Here is a 25,695-nt window from a genome sequence, read left to right as displayed (position 1 = left end):
TATACAGCAAATCCTTAAAGTAATATTACTGTATCCTATTATAATGACAAACTGGACAACAATAAATAATTGTTGACTTATAATAAATAAAAACTGAAGTAGGTTTTACAAACCCTGTTCATTAAAGGATGGGGTTTTGTGAAAATATGTGTCATGCACCGGCTTAGACACAATGACATAAGAGAGATGGATCAATAATATAGGTAAATTTTTTAATGAATCGGCTGGTACACAGTATTTAAACAGGTAAGATGGTCAATGGAGAGGTTCTTGATATGCAGGATGGTCTGATGGTAGCTGTGGGTTTGTCTTATAGGTTTCCAGAGCACAAACACAAGGGATAAGATGAGACAAAGGAAGACTGGATGACTTCGATGGCTGGATGACAACAGAGATGGCTGGATGATGACAGGGATGACTGGATGATGACTTGGGATGACTGGATCAAGGTAAAAACGCTGGTAGGATACCTTGTGGCAGGTAGGCATTGAGGTCTGTAGCATCAAACAAGGCCAGACAATGAATGTTGTCTGGCCTTGTGTGTGTGCTCTTCTTATAGTGCTGGTGATGAGGGCTGATGAGTGTCAGATGTGCATGATTAGTATTCTGGTGAGTGTGAAGGCTGAGTGAGTGAGGGAGAGCCTGGCGTGGAGAAATAGTGAGACAGTGTTTTCTGAATTTGTAGCTCTTTAATATTGTTGTAACACACTGACATAATGATTGATGTTTGTCGTCATGAAACCGAGACTCTCCCCTCCAAATCCGAACACAAGTGGTCACAAGAGACACATTTAAATGAACAGGTGTAAACAGCCGTGTCTCACCTGTCCACATGTGATCGTATCACTCGAGATGCATCATAATACCAGGTGAAAATGGGGCCAAAACTGTGCTTGCCAAGCCATTTCATGGGTTCCTGAAATTCAGAATTTTCTCAGAATTTTCAAGATTAGATATGAAATTTCACAACACTGGCTCACCACTTATTTTGTTATTTTGTCCCAGTACCAATACTATTGTTTGTGATTAAAAAAATACTTGGTTAAATACTTACATTAGCCTTTGGACTGCAGTGATTTACCTTGAACCAGAACAAGGAAAAGCTGTTGTTCTGAGCGTTTTATGCAATCTTTTTCAGATGTCAAAGAGATTAGCATACATTTCACTGTGCTATAAACACTTGCTGCAAGCAGAGGAAATGATTTGACCCTTAGGAAAAAATATGCGTGTGATAGTTTGTGTTCGTGGCATGTCTCATGTTAACAACTATCCTTATTGACAGTCATTGAAATGTTTTTAACTTAAGGACAAGTAACATCAGTAATGAGGAGGAACTAACTAAAAGTAGCATTTTTACTAACTTCACTTCATCTTACAGAGGCGTGACAGTAGTTCTGCTTTTTTCATTAACAATCTTTAGTAGCGGTCTAGCATGACAAAATGCGACATCTCTGTTTATACAAGGTTCCCACCACCAAGGAAAATGTAGAAATATCAGGTTATTTTAAAATTGTGATGATCAGACCTAGAAAAAGATAAAAATAAAAATAAAAAAATCCATATCCAGCAATTCCAAATAATTGGAAAGGTCATGGAAAAGTAATGGAATATCATGTTCAGGTAAAAAAAGGTGGGAACACTGATTGGCTGCCGGCGGGCCAACGAGAGAAAAATAATCATCAAAATATTATAATATAACTACAGTCTTGACCAACACAAAATAGCTATCGTTTGAGGTAACACTTTATTTTGATGGTCCCAAGTAGATATTTAACTGACTATAAGTGACTTATCAACTGGTTTGCTATAGCTAATAAACAGTGTTTCAACAAACATTCAGTAAACATTCAGTAGCCTTAATGTAGATCTCTATTAATTACCTACTTACATTATTATTATTAAGAACATCAGTTCATTAAAAGGTCATTAATAAAGATATATATAGGCCTACAGGTTACTAAAAGTTTACTGAATGTTTTGAAATACTGTTTACTAGCTATAACAAGTCCGTCGATAAGCTGTTATTTATATAGTCTACTGAATGTTTGTTGAAACACTGTTTACTAGCTATAGCAAGGAAGTTGATAAGTCACTTATAGTCAGTTAAATAGACACTTATAGTCAGTTAAATGTCTACTTGGGACCATCAAAACAATGTGTTACCTCATTTGAAAGCTTAGAAGCTCTACTTTCCAATGCATGCAGGCATTATGACCAAAACTGAACAAGGGCTTTGACATTTTCAGACAAATCAGAAGTTTTCCGTTTTGATAATTGATTAAAAAATGTGCACTGGACATATTATTGCATTCAGTCTAAATGATCAAATAGCCATGTGACATATGTTGTTGGAAAACTCTCAAAGATTTGAATACAGCCAGCTGATATATTTTACTCACAGACAAATATATAGAAAGTGATAGCTAAGTATATGTCTTTGACAATTATGTTGGTGTTGCTTATATGCCGCATTTTCACTTATAACTTCACAAAAAATAAATGGAACATAAAATAATACACACCATTACTTTGATGAGGCTTTTATCTTTCATACATGCAAAAGGTAATCGAATGTACAGATCATTAGATAATCCCCACGAAGCACATTTGGTCACCAGGAGATGGCGCCAAGTAAATGACACAGAGTCAATGGCCACCTGGTATTGAGATGTGTTTCTGGTGATTTGGTCACATGTGGTCAACACTAAATACAAGTCTAAACCAAAAACCACATACGAATGTGGTCAAAATGTATGTGACCAGTAGGGCTGAAAGTTGACGTTATCGACAATGTTGACAAAATCAAAAATTAGCGTTTTCGAATTGTTGTTTGATCTCATTTAACGTAACATGTGATCACATTAAACTGTAGTGATGATGTGCGAGAGCAGCACTGCAGTTTACACCTGACTGAGTAGAGGAAGAATTACACAGCTCACAGTCCAGATGCATTTAAAAGTTAAAGATTGATTGAAGTGAACAGAAAGGTGAGAGAGGGTAGTCTTCGCCCCATTATACAGAATGTGTTTTTGATTTGTTTATGGCATGTTTTCCAATCTAAATATCTAAAACTCCTTTAAAACTTACATTTACTTTAGCAGCTATACTACAGAAAAAAATAGTTATCTGAGAATTTTGAAAATACAAATATTTTAAAATATCTAAAAATCCTTATCCTATACATTCACCTTAGAAGCAGCACATAATATATTTAGACTTTCTTTCAGAGAATAGATCATGAATATATGTATAGTTTGTCTTTACTGCACTCGCAGAAGTATAACCAAGTGAAAAATACACGTATATATATATACAAGATACACTTATATATAAGATACATTCTCGTAAAGCAAGTAAATGTATAATCGGCGAATAGTCAAATAATCGTTCTAATACTCGTTAGATTTATCGATTGTCCAAATAATTTTGGGTTGCAGCCCTAGTGACGAGGTCGCATTTGTGGTGTAAACACTAATCCATCCTGTATCCGTCTTGACAGCAGTGAAGCACTGCCCCTCACCTGTCAATCAACCGCTGCTAAAACAAACATTTTAACTTGCCAGTTACAAGCAGCTTTAAAAGGATATAACCCCCTGATCGAACAATGTTAAAAAAGCAGATACAGTACATACACAAACACAAGAGCTTTACAAATCTTGTTTAGTGTGTCTAATATCAACACGGATGAGAATCTTGAACACCTGAAGCATCTTTAATACAAGTAATACTCTAAAATAACGTTTAATTCTGCTTGACATGTTGCGTTTGTGCTTAGATAAAATTTCAACCTCATCTGAGAGAATCAGCACGCCTTTTTTTTGCATTCTTTGTCATTCTGACATTGTTGTGGTTGATGTTTGTCGTCGTGAACAGAGACCCTCCCCCCAAATCCGAACACAAGTGGTCAAAGGAGACGCATTTAAACAACCAGGTGTAAACAGCCATGTGTCTCACCTCATCACATGTGATTGGATCACCCAAAACGCATCTTAATACCAGGTGGAAACGGAGCCAATAATGTAGACTCTTTGAGTCAAATGGATTTGTGTTAAATCTCATTACTAAAAATCATGTCTCCATGCTATGCATACCTTTAGTCCTTACCTTACCTTTTCCATACCTTTTTAGTTTGCATGTGTATAGTTATGTAATTAGATAATTAGTTCTTATGTATAATTATTATGCTTTATTTGTTTGGAGAGGCTTAGAGACACATGGAGATGTTTTTGGACAGTATGATAAATAATTTGTAATGATATAACTTTTGATTGTTTTGTCGTATCAACACTTAAATTTTCTCAGATACACTTGACATGATATGGAACAAAATAAAAGCAGTTTTTTGGAGCCAACTTATTTACACCCAGAGATACATAATGTCAAATAAGAAAAATAAGAAAAAAGTACATTTTTGGCTAAAAATAAGTTTCAGCAGTTTCTTAAGATGAGAGTCTCAGAATGTAACATAATCTATAGAATTAAAAAATAGGTAAAAAGAAAACTAGTTTACAAACTACTGAGCAACAAGAATCATACATAATAATAAAAGAGCATGTACATTGTATGGGAAGTATAATAGCATCATTATGATATTGTTATAATGAATGTTTGTTGAAATTGGCTATACAGACACAATCAGGAAGCTATGTACATGCTATCTCAAAGACCCCATATTGAAACGTGTATCCTCCAAGAGAGACAGCAACAGAGTTCAGAATGGGTGGCTTAAACAAAGGACAAAGAGGAGGGAACAGGGGACACATGTGGGAATGTTGACAGACATCAAGGAGCCAATAGGACTCATTTTGAATTCTCTGTAGCCTTTGGGGAACAATAAGAGCAGGTCTAAACACAGTTGGACACAGTTTGACCAAGCTGACCAGATCATAAGGTTGAACATCAAGGCCTATTGAAGTTTTAATAGATAATTTTTTTCTCTCTCCGACTTGTGTGTTTTTCCTAGGGATTATTCACATTACCCAAGACTTTCCTTGAAACAGTCTGGTCCCTTACAATGCAGCTTGTCATCACAGTGGAATAGAGGAGCACTTTGAACAATTTTATCAAGAGAATTTATAGACTGTGCCAGAAAGGTAGGAGCATGTCTGTGTGGAATGTATGATTCTAGGCTTGAATGCATTAAAACGCCCAACCTGTCGGCATGTCAAAATGCTGTTTTACCTGTTAAGTGATTCATTTCATTTTCACCTCTCTTTTAACCATACAGCACTTCAAGTGCATTGAAAGAGCGATATGATCTGCCAAAATGATCCAGCTGTCAGACAGTCCAAATTCTAAGTGAATGGCCCAACAATGTAATAATAGCTAAATCAAAATGTATTTTGTAAGAATTTAGCAAAGAATTGTATAAAAGGAAAAGACAGATGTTGGTATGTTTAAAGGTGTTGCCTCTCAACCTTTCTGGAGTGATTTAATTTTAGTGCTTGAAAGAATTCAGTTAATCCTGTTGCATTTGAAATATTTTGGCAATACCTTAAAAAACAGCTTTCCATATAACGTGATGCTGATTGATCAATCACGTCTTTCTGCGGTCAAATATTTTTATAGCTATTTATGTTTATTGTATCACTTGGCCACTTTTTTCTCACATAATAAAGTAATTTCAATGTCATGTCCATTTATTTATTTATCTCTCAAGTAGCCATCTAATAACCCTGCTGGAAAAAAAACCTAAGCTAGTCTTAGCTGGTCTACAAAGCTGGTCTGGTTTGCTAGTTTATATGGGATTTTTGTCACTTGTGAGTTTTGAGACCAGCTGGATGACCAGAAACACCAGCTCGGAGACCAGCAAACCAGTTTAGACTGACTGCTGTGTGCATTTCAGAATCAGAATCTGAATGAGCTTCATTGCAAGTATGCTTACACATACAAGGAATTTGTCTTGGTGACAGGAGCTTCCAGTACACAAAAAATACAACAAGAGACTATTGAATTTTTTTTATTCAAAAAAATTGAATAAAAAGAAAAAGAAAATAGAACTATATATATATATATAAATACACCATAAGACAAAAATCTAATATATATTAAAGCAATATCACACGAGCAAGAGTGCTATATGGCCCTAAATCAGCACTGCTGTGATTCGGCCAAAGTTAATCACAGCAGTGCTGATATAGGACCATATAGCATGATTGCGACTATGATATTGCTTATATACAACAGTTCAATGAACAAGTACATTTGAAAAAATAAGGAAAAACTTAGTATGGTCACAAAAAGCGCATTTGTGCATGGAACTAGTTTCTTACGTGATGGATCAGAATCTGCAGTTGCTGGTTCAAAACAAATTATGTGTCCAAGCCTCCGTTTGTAATTAAAAAATGTAACTTTAGAAATAGTATCACGGCATGGGCTGTTTTTAACATGTTATTGGAGAAACAAGGATGTGTGTGTTTGTGTGTGTGTGTGTGTGTGAGAGAGAGAGAGAGAAAGAGAGGGAGAGAGAGATGGAGAATGTGCGATCACCTGTTGATGATGCTATAGTCGGTTAGTCAACTTTCTGAAGTTAATGTAATTTTTGTGAAATTCATCCTATTTTCTCAGTAGCTGGTGCACAAGAATCTTTCACTATAGAAACTCTGGTTAGATTTACCAGTTTGCGTAATTAATCAGTCTGTTGTGTCTCTCAGCTGTGATGAGCCGTAATGCTGAAGTTGTTCGTTTAAAGCCGTTTAAAGTTCTTTCCTAGTTTTAGTAGTGTAGTAATAATTTTGCGATCACAGAGTGCTGTTGAATATAAACACTGAGTGACGCTGACTCACTTCACATCACCAACTGGCTCACACAACAAATGGTTGTTGCCGCCACCTGCTGGCTAAAATATGTAATTTCACCAAATTAAATGTAAAGAAACAGATGGCTCTTAATACATCTGCACTGCTCTTACACTTTAGATTAGAATGGCACGAACACAAGCAGAGTGATACAAACAGTGAAGCGTCCAAGTGCTGATGGTGTGAGACCATCAGTACTCATGGAACATCTCTCGTCCAATCAGATTTGAGGACTGGAACTAACTGTTGTGTGTGTTTGTGTGTAAATATATGTAATGTAAAAAAACGGCATTTCTCATATATATATATATATATATATATATATATATATATATATATATGAGATACATATATTTAGTCTATATATTTGTGTGTTTGTATGTATGTACAAATACAAATCTGTTATATACAGATATTACAAGGGAATGTATTGGCAGAAGAGGTCAGATATGTTAGATAAATGTAAATAAACAAAGCTGTGTATTGCACATAATTATTGCTCAATGGGGCAGTTTTAGCTGTTCATGAGAAGGATGCCTGAGGGAAAAAACTGTTCTTGTGACTGATGGTTCTGGTGCTCAGTGCTCTGTAGATCTGGCCAGAAGGCAACAGTTCAAAAAGTTAGTGGGCTGGGTGAGTGGGATCCAGAGTGATTTTTCAAGCCCTTTTCCTTACTCTGGAAGTGTACAGTTCTTGAAGGGAGTGCAGGGGGCAACCAGTAATCCGCTTAGCAGTCCAAACTGTCCTTTGTAGTCTTCTGATGTCTAATTTCATCGCTGAACCAAACCAGACAGTTATTGAAGTGCAGAAGATAGACAATCAATGTGGGTCTCCCACTTCAGGACCTGTGAGATGGTAGTGCCCAGGAACCTGAATGACTCCACTGCTGCGACAGTGCTGTTCAGAATGGTGAGCGAGGTCAATGTTGTGGTGTTCCTCTTAATGTCCACTATAATCTCCACTGTTTTGAGTGTGTTCAGCTCTAGCCAGACAGCATGTTCAGCACCAGCCAGACAGCCAGCTGTTCAACCTCCCTTCTGTATGCAGACTCATCGTCATCCTGGATGAGGCTGATTATAGTAGTGTCACCTGTAAACTTCAGGAGCTTGACTGAAAGGTTGTTGGCGGTGCAGTAATTTATGTACAGGGAGAAGAGTAGTGCGGAGAACACACATCTATGGGGGGCTCCAGTGCTGATCGTACAGGTGCTGGAAGTAAATTTCTCCAGTCTCACTAACTGCTGCCTATCTGTCATAAAGCTGGTGATACACTGACAGATAGAGGTGGGAACAGAGAGTTGGTTTAATTTAGTCCAGAGAATAGATGGGATGATGGTGTTGAAAGCCGAACTGAAATCCATAAAAAGGATCCTTGCAAATGTCCCAGGCCTGTCCAGAAGTTGCAGGATATGATGCAAACCCTTGTTGACTGCATCATCCACAGACCTGTTTGCTCGATAAGCAAATTGAAGGGGATCCAGAAAAGGTCCAGTGATGTCCTTCAGGTGGGCCAACACCAGTCTCTCAAATGACTTCATGACCACATAGAGAGACAGGTCTGTAGTCATTAAGTCCTGTGATTTGGGTTTTTTTGGGACAGGGATGATGGTGCAGCGTTTGAAGCAGCAAGGAACTTCACACTGCTCCAGTGATCTGTTGAAGATCTGTGAGAAGATGGGGGCCAGCTGGTCAGCACAGGATTTTAGACAAGTGGGTGATATCTGGGCCCTGTGCTTTCCTTGTCTTTTGCTTTGGCAATACTTCAGGCACACATCCTCTTCACAGATCTTAAGTGCAGGTTGAATAGCAGGAGGGAGGAGGGGGGTCGCATGAGGTGTTGATGTTTGTGTGAAGTGAAGGTTAGACTGGTTGTGGGGTGTAAGTCTGGGCTTTTCAAATCTACAGTAAAACACATTCAGGTCGTCAACCAGTTGTTGATATCCTACAGTGTTGAAGAATGGTGTCTTGTAGTTAGTAATGTCTTTCAGGCCTCTCCACACTGATGTAGGTTCATTAGCTGAAAACTTGTTTTTCAGCTTCTCAGAGTAGCTTCTTTTAACCACTCGAATCCCTTTTGTCACTGTGTTTCTGGCCTGATTGTACAAGATTTTATCCCCACTTCTGTAAGCATCCTATTTTCCTTATAATCCTAATCCTTAAAATGGCAGAGAATAATAAATCTGTGTATTGTTGTTCTGTGTCTGTGATGTCATCATCCAGCTTTTGCAGCTCTGCATTCATGCACATTTGTGGAGGAACATAAACACTCACCAGAATAAACGAGGAAAACTTTACCAGCGTGTCGGCTCACTTCCCTCCCTTGCGTTTCATAGCATGCTTGAACAACACAGCTGTGTCACCGACTAAAATGTTCAACAAAACGTCAGAATGGTCAAAAACCTGGAAAAGATTGTCTGGTATGTGCTGCAAAATGTTCATCAGTCTGTCTGGAAAAAAATTAATAAACACAGGACAAACAAACAAAAGCTACAAAAGAATTGGAGAGCTCCACACCGAGGCTGCAATCCAGGCACCATTTTGAAATTAATCCATTTCCATTTTCCTTTTTGATTTGTACCTAGTAGCACTTAATAAACGTGCAAAAAAAGAATTGTGTATATATATGTACAAATATATGAAATAATACCAAGCTATAGAAAGTCAGATTATTTTAATCAAGTTTATGTTTCCATGAGTGTTGTTTTTGAGACATTCAAACATTACATCAGAAATTAGCATAATTCATTGTGATTCAAAGAAATGGCCAGCGGAATCCAATCACTGCCAACCATGATAAAATATGATTATACATTATAAATTCTGAATCTATGCACTGATTATCATTATCCCATATCTGCCAAACACATTGAGTGGTCTAAATATCATCTGCCGGCTGAAACTGAACTTTTGGATGGATTTTAGGAGTGAATGCACTTAGCTGTATATTAAAGTTATAAGATGCTCCCTTGCTCCCTATTTAGTAAGTGACTTAACCTCCAGTGTGCTGTCTGTCTGTACTGGTTTTAGAACAGTTCGAAATGCGTATTATTTTCATCCTAACTCCATAAAAAGTCACTCTGCTGACTGTACATTATCCCTTACATATGATTTTTGTTTGAATGTAAAAGTTGTTATTTAAATTGTTCTGGCTGCTAGAACTGTCATTTTGTGTAATAATGGGAAGGATCGCTGAAAAATAATAACACTGTAAGGAGCATAACAAGCAATGAGGTGGCCTGATCCCTCTAGATCATTCTGCCTAGGCTGGCAAAACATATCTAGGAACACATGTAAAGAGGCTTAAATTCCAATGGGGAAAATAACCTGATGTTGGTACTAAGCACCTCTTTCTGACATAAACCTCTGATCCTCCTAACATAATGTGAGTCACATTTCCATTTTGGAGGGCATGTTCGCTTTAAAAGCATACTGCCATGGCTTTACCTTTACATTACATTTACTTGTATTAATTTGGCAGACGCTTTTATCCAAAGTGACTTACAAAAGAGGAATAATTCAACATAAGCGATGATAATCGAGAATAGTAGTATCCAAGACAGATTAGAGTTTAACAAGAATATATATAATAATTTTTTTATTTAGATTTTTTATGAGTGAATGGTTAATTGCTCATTGTAAAGATGTGTTTTAGCCATTTTTGAAGACAGAGAGTGAGTCTACTTAACAGATGGAGTTGGGAAGGTAATTTCACCAACATGGGACAGTGAAACCGAAAGTCCGGGAAAGTGAATTGGTGCCTCTTTGTGTTGGTATAACAAGGTGCCACACATTATCCGAGCACAGGCTTCTGGTGGGAACGTAGTTCTGCAGAAATTATTTTAGGTATGCTGGAGCTGACTCAGTGACTGTTCTGTATGCCAGCATCAGAGCCTTGAATTTGATACATGCATAAACCGCAGCCAGTGAAGAGAGACAAGGGGTGGTGTAACATGCGCTTTCCTTGATTCATTAAAGTAGTGCATTCAGGGTGGCCTGCAATGAGAGAGTTACAGTAGTCCAGTCTAGTTTTGACAAATGACTGAACATTAAGTTTTGTGGCATGTTCAGAGAGGAAGGGTCTTATTTTCCTGATATTGTAGAGTGTAACTATACATGATCGTGCTGTTTTTGAGATGTGGTCTGTGAAATTGAGTTGGTTATCGATGGTTACCCCTAGATTTTTTACCGTTTTGGAAGGCATTGCTGAAGTTCTTTAATCAAAAAATAAGCTCTACCATGTTACCTCATACACAATCAATAATTTTGTTATTAATAAGCCTTTACTTACTGTTATATGTTTCTGTTTAGATTTACAGTGTCAGAATATTATATATATAATCACCATTTTCCTATTTCTTTATTCTGTAAAAGCTTTCTTTGTAAACACCTGGTCATCTGCACTCTGAAGCCATGGCACCTGCTGTTGGAGGTCCTGTGGGTTACACCCCTCCAGAGGGGGGCTGGGGTTGGGCCGTGGTGTTTGGAGCCTTCATTTCCATTGGGTTCTCCTATGCCTTTCCAAAGTCCATCACTGTGTTCTTCAAAGAAATCGAAGTGATCTTCAATGCCACCAGCAGTCAAGTGTCCTGGATCTCTTCCATCATGCTCGCTGTCATGTACGCAGGAGGTAAGCAGTGACTTCCTGCTTCTTCTAGAGAAGTCTCTACATCAAAGCAATCTGATTTGGCCTCTGGTAAATGAGCTCAAATTATTTCATGCAAAAATAAATGCTACAGGCTTAAGTGGAGGGTGCAATGTGTCATTTCAGCACAATTAGTAGCACCAAACGGAATTACAAAAATAACTATGGTTTCCAAAAAGATTTTCCCTCTGTCCACCATTGTTGAACCAAACAGATACTCCTAACTCAAACTCCCACCATTGGTTGAGTTCATGTTTTTAAGTTGGGATGCTCAAACAGGGGAAGCTTTTTGAGGAAATCAACCTACAAATCCAGCCTGATCCATGAAAGTTGCATGACTATGGCAACATTTTTACAAAATGAAATTGCTTGGTTCATTGCACTTATCACAGCATTTCCCTGGTGAAATGTCCACTGTGCGGCGTTAAAAGTAAAATTTTCTCCCAAACAGATTGAGTTTTAAATCAACAAAACTGACGTCCATACCCTAACCTTAATCCTAAACCTAACCGATGGTGTCATAAAAACAAATTTGAGTTGAAAAACACAATTGATGAAGCAACCAAGTCTTTTTGTGGGGCTTTTATTACACTTGGCTCAAGTGTCAACTCACAAGCTCTACTGAAGTGCACAAAGCCCTTTGTGTCGCAAGTACAACGCTTTATCAGTTGAGCTACCACACAACTTCATTGCAGTATTCTGAATATAAGCTTGTAAATGTAGTTGGTTATGTAATGCAAATGTTAAAGTAAAGGTGTTTTGTCACAACATAGCACTGTGTGAGGAACAGAGTGAAAATTATGTGTTTATGAACTGATGATCAGCCGTTTTACTCGTAATTATTTGTGAAAGAATTAGGGTTATTGTTGTCGCGCCTCTTGTGTTTTTGTTTCCCAGGAAACTGTTGCAATATGTACAACAAGATGTATTACAAACAGTATTTCCACCTTAATTTACTAAATTGAATCTAGCAAACCTTTTTAAAATAAATAAAAAAGATTATATATATATATAATCTTTTTTATTTATTTTAAATATTAAATATTTATTTTAGATATGAATCTTTTTTATATATTACATTATTCTATATTTAATGTATATTTATGTAACTAAGAGTTTTTTTGTTTGTTTTTTTTTTGCATAGAGGGCAAAAAAGTTCAGGGTAAACTGTTTGAAAACAATTATTATTTTTGCTATTCTGTTTGCTGACGCTTGTAGCACAGAAATGACACTCCATAACTCATAAACAATTTATTTTGTAACTATAATGATGCAGTCTGGTCTTAGATGTTTTCACCAGTACAAAGAGTCTGAATGAGTTGTTTCATACTGTAATTCTGCACTTTAGTCACTTTTAAATAAACTATCTGTTTTGGTGAGTGCTTAGATCATGGCACAGATAATGAAGACCTCGACGCAGTTTATCAATGAGTGAAAAGGCCCTTATTCATATGAATGGTAGAAATGAGGACATGCTAGACAAGACTTAGACACACTAGGTACTGGCTGCTTTGTAGAGAGATTGAGCTCTGAATGGGCAACTCTATCTCTCTCTGGAGTCTTTCTTCTCAGTCAGCTCTTTATTCTGCAAGTGTCAGATGTTTTCCTTGGAGAGAGATGTGGAGATGAGACACCTAACTCAGGAGTCACACAGACTTGTGATGACTAGCGTCAATAGCGAACCTGTCTCAGGAAGTAGAGCACCAGCATGTGATGTCAGCACACTCACATAGGCAGACTAAATTGCACACACTCATGCTCATGCTACTGAGCAAATTAAAGATAAGTTTAAAAATATATATATCATTATGAATAAGAAATAAAACGTTGGAATGTTTTTGGCATTATGGTGCTACATTTGGGTTAGGTGACTAATCACACCTATTATCACTACAAGCTGACTAGTGTTTGCTGTTGTCAGTATGGCTTGCTTGTATGCTGACACACAAATACACTTTTGTTTACACAACTACCAATAAAACAACCAGAAAATTGGCCCTTGTAATGTACTATAGGTCTACTGTATCTACAATATAAGCTATAGTATATAAACATTTCTGTCTGATTTTAAGACCCATTATTATTTTTAGTGTGTTATCTTTGTAAGCTTGGTAGAGGAAAGTGAGGGAATTTATATTCGGAAATAGTTTTACGTTCTCACAAAAGGCTTTGCGTGTTCTTTCAATAGTCCGTGTTCACTCACAAAACATATTGGGCTTCCTCAAAACAGTTTTGCAGTTTTCACAATGATTTTGGGTTTCCATGTTAAATAACACATTATTTGGGGAATTTTTGGGTTACCAAAATTGTGTAGTAGGTTTGGTTCTTTTGCGGCAATGGAGGAGCCAGGAGACAACGAAGCAGTGCAGGCAAGTCTTTTATTTTCTGCCTTTAGAGTTTTGCATTTATAATGCACTCAGTTCACATAGATTCTTCACAATAAAGATAACAAACTTTTTAATACACTTAATACACATCGAGATCATGCTCTCTGGTCGCTCTCTCTCTCCCACAGACAGACTAATGACCACTCCTCCATCACCACACATGGTTCCAACAAAAAAAATGCCCTTACAACATTAACCATAGTAAAACTGCTGTAAATATAAATGACTGAAGTTCAGCCATGTAACTCTATGTGGCACAAGCTGATTGTGCTGATTCTTTGAACTTATCTGTTATCTGCTATCGGCTCACTCACATGTGACATGTTAAGCCATTCAGTTCTCATGGTGTAAGCTGATTGGTCCTTTGATATGTAATCGGGTAGCCAATCAGCTTGTGTCTCTCTCCTTGTCTAACATTTAAATAGCTCAGTTTTGCAGATAAGCCTGTTTCACTGCAGTGTGCTGTAAGAGTTTTTCTATCTAACCCACCTCCACCCCAGCTTCAATTGTCTACATGGGGATTGAATGTTTGTCTTTATGTGCAGCAGCATGTCCTATATGCTCGATGCAGCATGTCTTGTGTTTTGTCTAATTGTGCAGCAGCAGCATGTCTACATGTCCACATGCTTAACAAGTCTCCATACTTGCTCTGCAGCAGCAGCAGCACGAGCATTAGCACCATAGTTGATCTAGTCCTCCAAGACAAATATCCTATGAATATGTCATTCAGCTATTGCCCTTGTTTCAAACAACTTTCCAGCCCTTTCAGATTTTTCATTAGGTATTTGATCACGTCTTGCTTCCCAAAGACAAACCATTCTGTTTCCGCTGGTGGGGCTATCATCACGGAGAACTCTCATGTGACAGCCGCATGACTTTATATTTGACCTCATACTCCTACACTGCTCCTTCTGGACAAAGAGCATGTAAGGAGCAATACATAGCACATGACTCTGATGAGTATAGAAACAACCACGCATGGGAAATTACAAGCATTTTGTTCTGAAGTCAATGAACACAATATGTACCACCACTGCTTTGTACTTGCATATATACATGAAAGACAGAAATTACTTGGATGTGTTATGCTGTCTTGTGCACATCAACTGTGCCTTAATCGTGAACTAATATTCCATACATATATATATATATATATATATTTAACAGTATGCATAACATTCTCACAAATACAACAGAATAGATTAACATTGTTTTACCATTTTTATTGACTAAATTTTAATGCTGTTTGTGACTGACAGTGTATGAAAGCCATATAGGGGAGACAATGGCTAGTTCTCACATCACTATATCTCAGTATAGTATTTTAAAATCTACTAGCTAATTTAAGACTGTTTTGAACTGTCACACACCTAGTTCAAAACTGTCTTAAATTAGCTAGTACGTTTCTACCGATAGGTTGAACTGTGTTCTCAGGAAATTCTCCTTAGATATCAGGTCAGAGAAAGTCACATTTTTATTTTCCCAATTTGTTACCAAGTACAATACAATACAGTATATTGTAATTTAATATTTTTCAAGGTTTTATATTTTTTATATTACCTTAAACTAATTATTTTATTGTTTAAATTTCACTGAAAAAACATGAAATAGCCTATAATAAGCTGTTTGGTGGCAGGTTCAAAGTGTGACAACTTGCCCCGTTGTCAACATGTTTTTAATTAACTGTATATTTTATATTCTTCTAAAATATTCTTAGCTTTTTTTACCCTAGACTTTAAAGTATGTGCCTATATACAAAAATTGACTTTCATAAATATACATACCTTGTGAAATATTGACTGGAGTCGAAGTGTGACAACTAGCCCTGGTTCTGTCGCTCATTTCCCTCTCTAGATTTTTCTGATGCCCTTTCTGTCTGTTCACAAATACAGCAAGTGTGACTCTCCACTGTATGCCAATAAGTATGGATGCCCTCTAAGCAAGTACTGTCAGATGGCATTTATTTCCCACCAGAGTTGTGTTGTTTTGGCATTCAAGGCCAAGACATCTTCGCAGTTAGACCTCTCCTGAATTTTAGCTTGTTTTTGGTGACCCATGTTGCCCAGTGGTACTTTGCCTGGAGCAAGAAAGGTCCTGTTATGAGGATATTTACCTGAATGCAGTAGAGTGATTTGATTTGTCAACAGTGAATTTTTGTTCAATGTCACCCATGGGCTCAGTCAGTGAAAATTAAAAGTTAAATTCAGTTCGCCTCTTCTGCATTTACAGTCACATTAATTCTGTTTGTGCCTACTTTAATGGTTTAATACCAAACAAAAGGAAGTGTATAAAATGTGTTAATGCTCCTAGTAAACCGTGAATCTGTTTAGTAACAAATACAGTAGTACATTTACATTTATGCATTTGGCAGACACTTTTATCCAAAGCGACTTACAGTGCACTTATTACAGGGACAATCCCCCCCGGAGCAACCTGGAGTTAAGTGCCTTGCTCAAGGGCCCAACCTTGAACCCCCAACCTTGAACCCCCAACCTTCTGGTCAGTAACCCTGAGCCTCAACCACTGAGCCACCACTACACCCTAGTAGTAAAAAAGATCAAGGCTGGCTCTTACCAGTGTTATATCTTGTTACATCAATGCTAACTAACTGGTGCTTGCAAAGACACATACTCTGGGTTAGGGGTTTATCAAAATATCTCACCCTGGCAACTTTGGTATAGAACTCAGCCTGCATTTTACATGCTACATATATGAATGATACCTCAAATGATTTGGCTTGTTTAGGAGAGGCATTACTTTTCTAAGCAATCAAAAGACAAAGCTGAAGGGATCAGAGAAAATGAGCCATACCTAGGACAGGGGTTTTCAAACTTTTTTATGCAAAGGACCCCTGAATATGATGATCCCATTGCAAGGGACCCCTTTCCATAAAAATAAAAAGGCACAAATATGTTTTCATGTATAAAGACCCATTTATACTGTGTGAGAAAAAATAGTAAGTAATAATTAGGGCTGGGAAATGTAATGCATACATTTTGGTGATTAACGGTCGACTGCTTAACGGGTTAAAAATGTGGGCAATTAATGCATTATTAGTTGTTTTTTTTTACTTCCTGAAACTTTACTAATGTTTTTTCTCACTTACAGTGGCTAAAATTGGCATGCATGTTTCGAAACTGATTGTGTGGAGTAGTGCATGCCATGTGGTGCATATCCTGCGTATAATAAACACGGGCATGGATTTACAGTATTGATATTGCCAAACATTTAATAAAAGCATGTCCACTGCTTTTATAGCACATATACACTCACCTAAAGGATTATTAGGAACACCTGTTCAATTTCTCATTAATGCAATTATCTAATCAACCAATCACATGGCAGTTGCTTCAATGTATTTAGGGGTGTGGTCCTGGTCAAGACAATCTCCTGAACTCCAAACTGAATGTCAGAATGGGAAAGAAAAGTGATTTAAGCAATTTTGAGCTTGGCATGGTTGTTGGTGCCAGACGGGCCGGTCTGAGTATTTCACAATCTGCTCAGTTACTGGGATTTTTACGCACATGCTAGAGGTCAGAGGAGAATGGGCCGACTGATTCAAGCTGATAGAAGAGCAACTTTGCCTGAAATAACCACTCGTTACAACCGAGGTATGCAGCAAAGCATTTGTGAAGCCACAACACGTACAACCTTGAGGCGGATGGGCTACAACAGCAGAAGACCCCACCGGGTACCACTCATCTCCACTACAAATAGGAAAAATAGGCTACAATTTGCAAGAGCTCACCAAAATTGGACAGTTGAAGACTGTAAAAATGTTGCCTGGTCTGATGAGTCTCGATTTCTGTTGAGACATTCAGATGGTAGAGTCAGAATTTGGCGTAAACAGAATGAGAACATGGATCCATCATGCCTTGTTACCACTGTGCAGGCTGGTGGTGGTGGTGTAATGGTGTGGGGGATGTTTTCTTGGCACACTTTAGGCCCCTTAGTGGCAATTGGGCATCGTTTAAATGCCACGGCCTACCTGAGCATTGTTTCTGACCATGTCCATCCCTTTATGGCCACCATGTACCCATCCTCTGATGGCTACTTCCAGCAGGATAATGCACCATGTCACAAAGCTTGAATCATTTCAAATTGGTTTCTTGAACATGACAATGAGTTCACTGTACTAAAATGGCCCCCACAGTCACCAGATCTCAACCCAATAGAGCATCTTTGGGATGTGGTGGAACGGGAGCTTCGTGCCCTGGATGTGCATCCCACAAATCTCCATCAACTGCAAGATGCTATCCTATCAATATGGGCCAACATTTCTAAAGAATGCTTTCAGCACCTTGTTGAATCAATGCCACGTAGAATTAAGGCAGTTCTGAAGGCGAAAGGGGGTCAAACACAGTATTAGTATGGTGTTCCTAATAATCCTTTAGGTGAGTGTACATACACCGATCAGCCACAATATTATAACAATTTGCTTAATATTTTGTAGGTCCCCCTCGTGCTGCCAAAACAGCACAAACCTGCATCTCAGAATAGCATTCTGAGATTATATTGTTCTCACCACAATTGTCAAAGCGGTTATCTGAGTTACCGTAGACTTTGTCAGTTTGAAACAGTCTGGCCTTTCTCTGCTGACCTCTCTCATCAACAATTTTGTACACTGCACTGTTGCCATACTATTGGCTGATTAGATAATAGCATGGATGATTGTTGGTGTCAGATGGGCTGGTTTAAGTAGTTCTGTAACTGCTGATCTCCTGGGATTTTCACACACAACAGTCTCTAGAATTTACTCCGAATGGTGCCAAAAATGAAAAATATCCATTGAGCGGCAGTTCTGTGGACATAAATGCCTTGTTGATGAGAGAGGTCAACAGAGAATGGCCAGACTGGTTCCAACTGACAAAGTCTATGGTAACTCAGATAACCACGCTGTACAATTGTAGTGAGCAGAATAGCATCTCACAATGCTATTCTTATATGTGGGTTGGTGTTGATTTGGTGGCATGAGGGGGAGCTACACAAGGCAGTTTGTTTAACTGTTGTGGCTGATCGGTGTATACTTGTATCAAATATCTGTAAAAATGTGTCTAATTTAACTTAACATATTTAAATTAATAAAATAAATTTTACTAACCAAGTTCTTTGAGACAAGGTATAAAGTATATATATTTATGATTATATTTTAATATTTGTTTTAATGTACCGTGTACATCACATAAAACTGTGCAATTAATTTTAATTGATTCACCTTCTTTGATTGGCCTTCTCAAAAGACATTGTCGAGCAGTGTTAGACCATTGACCACGCTAAAGTATTTAAAAAATGTAACCATTATATAATTCCTGCAACATCTTAAAGACAATTAGACAGTGGTATATTGTCCATATCTGATAATTGGAGGTTGTGGTGGTTACAGCCGTGGTTAGATGTATATACTTTAAGAAAATAATTTTCAATTTATTTTAAATGTATATTTTATCATTAGAAAACATATAATCATGTTAAAATTGTTAAATGTTTTCCTTTTTATATATATATATAAAAATCCATTGCAATGCACTACAAAAGCACTCAAAACATCCTAACATTGTCACATGGCAGCAAGTATGGCACGGGCAACCACTACTCACCCTCATGTCATAACAAAACGTATGAAAGTGATCTCATTTAGTGAAAAAAATCACACTAAAACTATGTTGTTTAGTGCTAAAAACTAGGTTCTTGGTGAACACACGTACCATTGTACGAAATCTCTCATACACTTCTGAATGTGCAACGGATTTCAAGAAATTCATAAAATCAATTACTTAAATTTCAGGTTGTTTCTCACCAAAAACCTGAAGAATGCCATAGAAGACTTGGAATGATGATGATGCATGGATTGCTTGGACTAATGTTTATCATACTTTTGTGTGCTTTTTTAAGATTTAAATTGAGTCACTACAACTGCCATGTATTGAAAAGATGGACTGAGATAAGAAAGTCATACGGGTTTGGAACAACATGAGGGTGAGTAAATAACAAAAGAAAATAGATTTTTGACTGAACTATCTCTTTAAATTATTCAAGTTGTCATGCTCATATGTGCTTGATCACTCATAATATCTTCAGTACTTCACTTGTATTTCTACTTTGAGAAAGAGAACAGCTCAAATCTGGTTAAAGTACTGGTATTGGTAGTTAAGAAGCCCAAATTCTTTGAATACGGCTCAAGTTGTGGGGTAAACAAGGGCTTCTCCTTCCAACCTCTGAGCTCCGCAGAAATGTGTTAATGTGTTCATTCATACAAGTTTGATGTGACTCACTCACCCCTTGTATGAGGTGGATTGGAGCTAGAAAACAAGGCAGGCTATTGTACTGGGAGGATGAAGACATGCAATCACTCTCCGTTTTTCACATGATTTGCAGGCATCCTTTCCACATTCATGATAGGATTTAGACTCAGTACAAGGATCACTTTAAAGCAAGCACGTAACTGGAAATACCTTTTGGATTGCTGCATTTGCTAAAGTATCAGAGTAAGACATTGGTTTGGTTTGTGAGGGCTAAAGTTTACCACGGAGTAATATGTATCTGGAATATAATTTAGAAGAGTGGTTTAATCTATCAGCCACCATGTTTCTGAGAAATCTTTCTCAGTGGCTCGATGATGGTGGCAAGCAGTAAAATCTGCAATTTGATGATAACTGGAATAAAATGTGATGTCAAATTCTACTGTTATTTCAATCAGAGCTACAATGCCCTCTAGTGGTCTGAAGATAGACTACCAGCTTTTCATTATTAAATGGATAGGTCACTCATAAATGAACATTCTGTCATAACGTAATCACACTTGGGTTACCTAAAATCTGTATTTTCTTCTGTCGAGCATAAATGGAGATGTTAGGCAGAATGTAAGCGACAAACCATTCAAAGAGTATGGAAGAAGATGAAATGGAAGTGAATGGTGACTGAGGCTGTCAGTCCTAACATTTTGCCTATCATAACCTTTTGTGTTCTACATAAGAAATAAAGTCATACAAGTTTGAATCAGCATAAGGATGAGTAAATGATGACAGAAATGTCTTTTTTGGCTGAACTATCCCTTAAAGTTCAAAGTATAGTTCACCTAACAATGGAAATTCTGTCAAAAATAACTCACCCTCATGCTGGCCTAAACTTGTTTAACTTTATTGCTTCTGTGGAACATAAAAGAAGATTGTGTCCATACAATGCAAGTCAACGAGGTTCAAAACTTTTCAGCTACAAAAAGGAAAAAGGCGACATAAAAATAATCTTTGAGTATAACTTGAGTGGTTTAATCCATGTCTTCTAAAGTGTTACGATACCTTTGAGCGAGAAAAAAAAACATTGGTCCTTGTTCACATAAAATCTTCCCTTCCTCCCAGCTCTCCTGTACACGTTCATGAGCGAAGCTCGTTCATGCGCCCTTGTGATTGACGCATGTGAAAATCACTGTACACGAGGCAGAAAAAGTGTTCCCAAGGTTGCAGTTTACAATTTTGATAATGTGCAGCTGTCACCAAAAGCTTGATGATAAACTCTAAAAACTTAAAATGCACTTTGAAAATGTCTTATTGATTGTACAATGATAACAGTTTATGTATTATGATTTATAAGGACTTAAATCTTTGCCTGTTTCTCACACTATGTGATCATATCTCTTCAGAAGACATGGTTTAAACCACTCGAGTATTATTCACATTGACCATACATTCTTAAAACATCTTTATTTGTGCTGTTCTGGGAAAAAAAAAGAAAGCCATATGCTTTTGGAATGGCATGAGGGTGAGTAAATGATTCGAGAATTATTAGTTTTTGGTGAACTATTTCATTTTACAATAAAAATGGACTGTATTAACTTATAAAACTTTATTTATACACACCTTGTCTTATTGTAAATAATTAGCCCTTGCATATTATTGAAAAAGAAAAGAAATTATTGTCTTCACAAAACTTAATCAAAATGTAATGACTTGCTTTGCCTCTGAAATAACACCAAACCTTGTTTTTCATAAGACTTGTTGTTTGATCAACCAGCTGAAGATGAGGGGACTATTCGGGAATCCTGTTTGGTGCTGCTAGAGGCACAAAATAATTAACTTCACCATTTAAAGAGAAAAAACTTGTGTGCTTCAACCTTTAGAACACCTGAACAATACTAACTGTTTGCTGTTCCATTTCTCACCTCAGGTCCTGCCAGCAGTATCATGGTCAATAAGTATGGAAGTCGGCCTGTTATGATTTTAGGAGGCTGCCTCTCGGGAATCGGACTCATTGCTGCTTCTTTCTGCAATAATATTGAAAGCTTGTACTTCTGTGTTGGTGTTGTGGGAGGTATAATTAAAATCAAATACAGTTTTTAAACACATACTGGTCTTATCCAATGCAATTTTAATAACATTTTAATATCACACTATGAACCGATTCTCATTTTAACTGTTTCTTATGATGTTACAGGTCTGGGACTGGCATTCAATCTCAACCCTGCTCTCACTATGATCGGCAAATATTTCTTCAAGAGACGTCCAATAGCAAATGGCATTGCTATGGCTGGTAGTCCAGTCTTCTTGTCAACTCTTGCTCCTCTGAACACCTGGTTGTTTGATCAGTTTGGCTGGAGGGGTAGCTTCTTGATCTTGGGTGGAATTTTGCTCAATTGTTGTGTAGCTGGATCACTGATGAGGCCTATAGGGCCAAAGCCCCAACCTGCTGTTAAAGGGGTTAAAAGTAACAGCAGAGCCACAGAGCAAAAGACGGTGATGGAGATGATTAATGGTTTTATTGATCTGACACTCTTCAAGCATCGTGGCTTCTTGCTTTACCTTCTGGGAAATGTGGTCTTGTTCTTTGGCCTTTTCACTCCCCTTGTGTTCCTCAGTAATTTCGCCAAGAGCAGGGAAATTCCCAAGGAGAAAGCGGCTTTTCTGCTCTCTGTACTAGCCTTTGTAGACATGGTGGCACGACCTTCCATGGGAGTAGTCGCCAGCACAAAATGGGTGAGACGGAGGGTGCAGTACTTCTTTGCTGCCTCTGTTCTTCTCAACAGTGTGTGCCACCTGCTTGCCCCTTTGTCGACGGACTACACAGGGTTTGTGATTTATGCCATCTTCTTTGGGTTTGCCTATGGGTGGCTGAGCTCTGTGCTGTTTGAGACCCTTATGGATCTGGTGGGTGCCCAGCGTTTCTCCAGTGCTGTTGGATTGGTGACAATTGTGGAGTGTGGCCCAGTGTTACTAGGGCCTCCTTTACTAGGTGAGTATGGACTGTAAACTAGTATATCAAGCAACACATACTAAGTAATTAATAAAGCTGAAGTGTGTAACTTCTGCTCCATTAGCGCCACCAAACGGAATTGCAAAGATAAACAAGAGTTTTCTGATGATCGAACAAAGAGATAGTCTCGCCCCCAACTCAAGCCGTTGGTTAATGTTATGTAGATACACGGTTTTAACCTATCCCAGCTTAATATGCAGAGACAACTGTAAGTAGAATGGATTACTTACAGTTGTCTTTGCATATTAAGCTGGGATAGGAGAAAGTATTTATTACAGAAAAAGTTACACATTTCTGGTTAGCTTTCTTAGGCTTTCAAAACTTTTAAATACTCACTTTAGAGCTTTCTTTCCATTCCCACTCATAATGATGATGAATGATATGAAAAGACAATAAAAACAATATGCTCCGGAGTTCTTGCTATATGCATCCCCAGCAGGGAAGTTGTTAAAAAACATTTTCAACAAACTTTTAAATGTCTTTGCAAAACAAAGATGCATAATGAGCAATACATTCAGGGATCAGGCAGTATATGTCTTGCTAAATGTTATGAGCATCCTAAATTTTTATGTTTTGTGAAAGGAGACAAATATATGGCCTAAAATATTTATTTCATCATTGCACTTTGTTGGCTTAGCATAATAGATCAATCAAGTTCCAAAATCAAAAACTTTTTTTTTCCATAGGCAAATCAATTTTTAAGGATTATGTAAACCTTTAAAGACAGACCTACCATGAGCTCTGAGGCTGTTAATTGATGGTATATGATGATATATTCCAACTTAATATTTTAAAAATATTGTTTAATAGTGGAATTCCTGGTGCAGAACTACACTACCCAAAATCCTAAAGAGAAACACCCCACCAGTCAGAGAATTGTGGCCAACAAAGCACCAAACAAGCACTGCATTGTAGTTAATTCCCCCATTAAATAATTTTTTGTATTTGTCTGTTTTTCTAATACTTCAAATCAAAGTTTGTAATGTTGTGATTCACCTTGGAGCTGTTTGGTTTGGTTCAAGGCTTATAACTCTCTTATGAAGGATTTTATGAAATCTCTTTGGAAAAAATGTATGGACAAATTACTTATTTAACCAAGGCAGCTAAAAAAATTGGGTGGGTACTGTTGCAGTCTGTAGAAAGTTGAGTTGGTGGGTTGATGGATCCAATGAGGCTGGTAGTAAAGACACGTCAAGTTAACATTTGATAATTCTGTTTTCACTTACAGGAAAATTCAATGACATCTACCATGACTACAAGTACACTTACATTGGCTGTGGAATTCTTCTGCTGGTTGGCAGTATGTTTCTTTTCATCGGAATGGGCATCAACTACAGGCTGCTGGATAGGGAGGCAAAAGAGGAATCCAAGAGAGCCAATCTGCAGGGGAGAGAGGATTACTGCAACAAGGACATTTCAAACAGAGAGCCAGGCAATGGTGTTGTAGAACCATTGAAAGCACCTGATGACAAGACAGCAGAGGATACTGTGTGACACTGACTATTTCATAAATTGATTTAGTTATCACTGATGTTGATCCTGGTGATACTAATATTCTACACTCTCAATATTATAAGAATCTGTGTACGAACATCCATCTAGAGGTCTGAAATTAATATAATAAAAATAATATTTATTTGAAGAATATAAGTTTTAAAGATTTTTTGATAAAACATAAGCCTTCATTGTAGGACAAGATTTGTGGCACTTCTATTTTAGGCCATTAGGAGGAAAGATTGAATCGAAGTGCACTGAATACAGATAAAATTAATCTACATGAAACAACTATCTATCAATAAGGAGTAAATAAAAAGGAGAAAGATTAACAAAGTTTTTGTTGTTAGAAGTCAACATGAAAATGAGTTCTTAACCCATATTACTTCAGTATTGTGATGTATTTCTAAATGAAAGAGGATATTTAACAAGAAATACATTTAGGGCAGGAGTTTATTTTATCCATCAGGAATTGATTGGATGTGAAAAGTTGTCTCTATATTCAAGGTGGTTGGGGAGGGGTTGAAAAATAAGAGTGATGTCGGCTGAAAAGGAAATGTGTTGGACATCCCAGACCAAGTTATTTGGGGATAATGTGTACTAATATAAATGGCTCACAATTATACATATTTTTTATTTTTTTACTTGGCCTAAATAGGGTCAATTCCATGCTCATTTTAATTATATGCAAATATGCTTCTTAATTGCCATGAAGTACTGCTGTGCATTGTTCATTCATGCTTCACTTGTCAATGTCTGTTTTATTATATATTCTTTTGTGAGTTATGAGTGTGTATACAATAAAGTGATTTAACATTAAGTTTTCTTGTTTAAAACTGTGTAGGTCTTGAAATGACAAATAATTTACTATCAGAGCCAGTTCAAATATACTGTATATCATATTGTGTTGTAAAACAGTAATATAGTTTAAATAAAAATGATCTCATTTAAATATTAAATTGATTGTCCCTTCTTTCAAGAGCTTTACAGATACCCCGAAGATTTGGTGAGGTATTATTGTTATCTTGCCCTTATTCTCACTTTTTATAACAAAACGGGAAAACCTGTTACAGTTTGGAAGCACCACAGCTCATTTCAGAGCACTATTGCTTTTTCTACTGAGTAGCGGGTGA

At 37.2% G+C, this 25,695-nt stretch overlaps 1 protein-coding gene across 4 annotated transcripts; it reads left to right on the top strand.

Annotated features, from left to right (window-relative positions):
• The first annotated feature begins 279 nt into the window (after window positions 1-279).
• On the top strand, window positions 280-25,437 carry LOC127646671 (monocarboxylate transporter 1-like). Of its 4 annotated transcripts, none has more exons than XM_052130473.1 (6): window positions 280-449; window positions 4,964-5,093; window positions 11,168-11,423; window positions 21,986-22,129; window positions 22,253-23,047; window positions 24,297-25,437. In XM_052130473.1, exons 3-6 carry the CDS (start codon window positions 11,207-11,209, stop codon window positions 24,560-24,562), a joined length of 1,422 nt encoding a protein of 473 aa, XP_051986433.1. In that variant the 5' UTR covers window positions 280-449; window positions 4,964-5,093; window positions 11,168-11,206; the 3' UTR covers window positions 24,563-25,437. The 4 variants fall into 4 exon arrangements, with proteins under 4 accessions (XP_051986433.1, XP_051986432.1, XP_051986431.1 ...); XM_052130472.1 differs by having other exon boundaries at window positions 280-461; XM_052130471.1 differs by lacking the exon at window positions 280-449 and having other exon boundaries at window positions 4,806-5,093.
• The last annotated feature ends 258 nt before the right edge of the window (window positions 25,438-25,695 follow it).

Source organism: Xyrauchen texanus, chromosome 7 (genome assembly GCF_025860055.1).
Source record: "Xyrauchen texanus isolate HMW12.3.18 chromosome 7, RBS_HiC_50CHRs, whole genome shotgun sequence".
NCBI classification, from domain to species: Eukaryota; Metazoa; Chordata; class Actinopteri; order Cypriniformes; family Catostomidae; genus Xyrauchen; species Xyrauchen texanus.
This window is presented reverse-complemented; position numbering and strand designations above follow the sequence as displayed.

Excerpts from the sequence above, each read along its gene's own strand:
- LOC127646671 (XM_052130473.1), top strand. The coding sequence starts at position 11,207 with ATGGCACCTGCTGTTGGAGGTCCTGTGGGTTACACCCCTCCAGAGGGG. Across the intron at positions 11,424-21,985 it reads CGCTGTCATGTACGCAGGAG|GTCCTGCCAGCAGTATCATG; the intron begins GTAAGCAGTGAC and ends TTCTCACCTCAG. Across the intron at positions 22,130-22,252 it reads CTGTGTTGGTGTTGTGGGAG|GTCTGGGACTGGCATTCAAT; the intron begins GTATAATTAAAA and ends ATGATGTTACAG.